General features: G+C 29.0%; 1 protein-coding gene across 1 annotated transcript in view; it reads left to right on the forward strand.

The window, feature by feature from the left end:
* The first annotated feature begins 617 nt into the window (after positions 1-617).
* LOC107486765 (GDSL esterase/lipase At5g33370-like) overlaps positions 618-4,479 on the forward strand; it is a 6,314-nt gene continuing 2,452 nt past the window's right edge. Inside the window, exons 1-5 of the mRNA XM_016107341.3 lie at positions 618-680; positions 939-1,000; positions 3,032-3,210; positions 3,640-3,767; positions 4,178-4,420. Coding sequence (XP_015962827.2) covers positions 618-680; positions 939-1,000; positions 3,032-3,210; positions 3,640-3,767; positions 4,178-4,420 — 675 coding nt within the window. The remainder of the gene's footprint in view (positions 681-938; positions 1,001-3,031; positions 3,211-3,639; positions 3,768-4,177; positions 4,421-4,479) is intronic.

Raw genomic sequence — 4,479 nt, forward strand, 5'->3', positions numbered from 1 at the left:
TGCATAGGCGTTCAATGGGCATGTATATGGATGTATTGTATTGTATCTTATATATTAATAACGATTTTATTTGCTACTTGTTAGTTGTTATTATACCTGCCTTTTTGTTTTTCAACAAGCATAAATAAATTGCCAATTCAACCATGAAAAGACTTTGGTACGGAGATAGTATAATGGGTTAAGTACATACTTTTTTTTAGTCTCTAAGATTTGGACTAAAATTTAAATTTGTTTTTAACTTTTTTTTTTTATTAAAATCATCTTTAACATTATAAAAGGTTATAAAATTATTCTTTTATTCATAAATAATAATTTTTGGAATAATTTTATCTTTAAATAAAAATAAAAAATATTTAAAAAAATAAACCACTCCCACTCCACCCCTACCACTAAAAAAATAAAAAATAAAAGACGCAGAACAAAAAAAAGAAAAAAACAGAGAAAAAAAAAGAAAGAAAAAGGAAACAAAACAGAGCAATAGCCGGTGTTGAATCACTGACGCCAATCACCGTTGTGCGGAGTTCTTATGAGACCTCAACTTGAAGCGGAGACGTGACCCAGAGAAGTTATAACGGTTCGGATCTGTCCGCAAGAACTGAATCGGAGTGGAACTGAAAATGAAAGGTAGGGGAGAAAGCTTTCTGTCGTCACGAGTGCAGGTTCTGGCGAGGACAAGTCAGGTAGTCACGAGTCGTTGTAGCTGTCTGTCGTCTTCGTCGTTGCTTCGGTCGCGAGTCATGAGTCACAGTAAAGGTTCCGCGAGGACTAGCGAATGCTTTCTTTCATGATCGTCGTTCAGCGAGAGAGATCGAGAGTTGTGTTCATGTTTTCTGCTTGAAGAGGTTTTTTCGGGATAAAAAGGGTTTGGGGTTCATGTGGCGTATGGATCTAGAACCTCTGGGAAGAAGGAGATGAAAAAGAGAAGACTTGTTTTTTAGATCTGGAACCTCTGGAGTTCATATTCTCTCTTTTTTTCTCTCTTCTCTATTCTCTCTTTTCTGTGTTCTCTCTCGAATTTGAAGGATTGAATTTTTGAATTTTTTGTCTTGAATTTGAATGTAGTGTTGTTGTCGATGGATTTTTGAATCTGATATATATTGTTGTTGTTGATTCTGTGTTAGCTTTGTTTGATTTTTTTGGAATTAAAAAAAAATAAATGGTGTTATTATTGTGGTGGATTTTTGAATCTGGATATATTGTTATTCTTGATTTTGTGTTGACTTTGTTTGATTTTTTTGCAATTAATAAAAAAGTTGGTATTGCTATTGTTGAAGATTTGCATGGAGACCGGAGATAGTGGAGTATGGAGGTGGCTGAGGTAAACAGTAGAGTGAGGAGGGTAAAGGGGAAAGATAATGATTAAGGGTATTTTAGTCTAAAATTTTAAAAAATGATGATTTTATAACGTTTAATAAAGTTGAGGATGATTTTAATAATAAAAAAAAATTGGAGACGAATTTGATTTTTACCCCAGACTTTAGGGACGAAAAAAATATAAATTCTAAAAAAAGTATAATCTATCTTAAAAAATTAGTAAAAATAGAATGATATATTTTTTAGATATAGGTGGAAACTCAGGTGCAGTCGACTTCACGTAAAGTTGATAACTGAGAGTCGTTAGATGATTTGACTAAATTTTCATCTAACGGCTCTTATCTATCAACTTCATATAAAGTCGACTGCACCTGAGTTTTCACTATCTAATTTTTTTATAAAAAAAATCATTTTCTTTATATTTTTCCTTTCTACTATAGTATGCACCTAAATAAATAATTAACTCAATAATCAATATACATTGATACTTATTAGAGGAGCGTTATATTATGGCACACACAACAAATTGCACTCTTGATCGATTTGTATATATCAATTTCATGCATTATTTTTTCTTTTATTTCTTTAAAAGTATCGATATTTAAGTTTTACTAGTGCAATTTTAACATACCTTAATTTGAATCTACATGAGATGGTTAAAAGTCTTCGATTAAAGAATTTTTTCTATAAAGTCCCACGTAATCTTAAAAAAAAACAATTATTATATTTTAAATTAACTTTTAGAATAAATTAAACCTGCTTAATTTTTAATATTTTCTAAAAGAGAGTGAACAATTTTAACTTTCATTTATTCCTTTGTAAATTTATTAATTAGTGATTTTTCAAAGAGTAATGTTAAGAAGTCAATTTTTTTCAGCTAGCATTATCTATTTTTTTAAATATTTTATTTAGTTTAAATATTAAATTCTAAATCATAAATTCTTAACTCTAAACCTCAAATTATAAATTATAAATTTTTTAAAAATAAAAAATTTTTAGAATTAAAAATAATAAATTAATTAATATTAACTAACTAAAAATTAATTTTCTATACTTTCTCTTTTTCAAAACATAGTTCACTACTCTAAGAGTTTATACTTTATGCCATTAATAGAAGAATTTTAATCGCCTCAGAAGTGGGAAAGAGGGAGGTATAATGGACATTTCACAATTGATTGTGAAAACAAATTGCACCGCAGTCTTAGCTCCTGTATTTAAATTTCTTTTAGTAGCATCAAAATTCAAAACAAGGCCCAAACATAAAAATCTCATCATTTTTAGCTTTGTAATCTTTAATTCATCCAAATTATTGGTCGGTACGAAATCAAAGTAGTATGCATATATTAATACATACACACACATTGTTGTCACATACTCCTAATAACTACGTATCCATGTTAATACTTAATACCAATCAATTATCTCATTTAAGCTAGTTAAATTGCCACAATTTTTAGAAGTAGAACTTTAGAAACGTTAAATAAAATTGAAGTGCACCAAAAAGTGGGGTCCAATGCTAACAACAAAAAACGTATGTGCCTAAATATATATATGGGGTAGAAATTAGTATATATATATATTGATATATGAATACTTGAATCATCCGAGATAATAAAGCTACATATCCGTTCATTGCAATGGCAACAAAAACGTTATTATTGGTTGATTTTGGTATGGTATTTTTGGTACTTATGAATGTTATTATTAATGTACCTAGTAGTGTTGAAGCTAGGCCAAGGGCATTCTTTGTGTTTGGAGATTCACTTGTTGATAATGGAAACAACAACTATTTGTTTACAACTGCTCGTGCTGATTCACCTCCTTATGGTATTGATTTTCCAACTCGCACACCAACTGGTCGTTTCTCTAATGGCTACAACATTCCTGATTTCATCAGTTAAGTAATAACATACATGTTAATTAGAGTTTAATTTTTGATAATGTAAAGAATTTTACATGTTTATTTAATTAAATTTATTTATTTAGATTATTTAGACCTGATTATCTTTACATAAAGAAGTGATTTGACATATTTGATTAATTAAATTATTATCTAATGAAATAAATTTGAGTTAGTCAAGTGGTCAACTCACTCATCTACTTAAATAAGTGTCGGAAGTTCGAATCGCGTCTTGTACACGATGTCTGTTGAGAATACCGCAGACAACTAAAAAAAATTGTTATCTAACGATTTTTAATTATATTATATATATAATTGGTTATTCGTATAAAACTATTTTATACTAAGAATGCATTAATTATTATCATTATTGTTATTTTCATCATCTTAGTACTCATGATGTATCTATAACAAGCTTGGTTCAGGTATGAGACTTGGTGCCGAATCTACATTGCCATACTTGAGTCCGGAATTTAAAGGAGAGAAGCTCCTAGTTGGTGCCAATTTTGCTTCAGCTGGAGTTGGAATCCTTAATGATACTGGAGTTCAGTTTGTAAGTTAATTAATAATTAATTAATTAATTAATTAATGATTACTCATTGCTTACGACTAAAATTAAAGTGCAGATATTCTATTGAATGTGACATTGACACACAACCAACTATATATGTTGAATTGTTGACTTGGCATTGAAGTAATCTAATTGAGTAATAATGCTATACCATAAAAAAATAAACTAAGAATTTTATTTCTTTAATATTAAATTTATTTTTAGTAGATTTGGTTGAAAAACTAATTCAACTTCAATTATTACAAAATTATTTTTCTTGAGCTACGAAAAAAATATACAGTTTACCTTATTATTTTATATTTAACAAGAATTAAAATCTAATTCTTTTTATCATAAAAATTATGGTAATAAAAACAAATAGTTTTTCAATAAGCTTAATTTAACATTTGCAGTTGAACATAACAAGAATGTACAGACAGCTAGAGTATTTCGAAGAGTATCAAAGGCGATTAAGTGCACTAATCGGAATTTCAAAGACAAAAAGATTGGTGAAACGTGCATTGATACTCATAACTGTGGGTGGCAATGATTTTGTCAACAACTACTATCTAGTTTCTCCTTCAGCAAGGTCTCGTCAGTATCGATTACCCCAGTATGTCAAGCTTCTCATCTTTGAGTACCGAAAGATTTTGAAGGTAATTAAACAAAGTGAAACATGTGAATTGTCATATCTCATGAGAAAATTGGTGATGCT

The sequence above is a fragment of the Arachis duranensis genome, chromosome 4 (assembly GCF_000817695.3).
Source record: "Arachis duranensis cultivar V14167 chromosome 4, aradu.V14167.gnm2.J7QH, whole genome shotgun sequence".
Taxonomy (NCBI): domain Eukaryota; kingdom Viridiplantae; phylum Streptophyta; class Magnoliopsida; order Fabales; family Fabaceae; genus Arachis; species Arachis duranensis.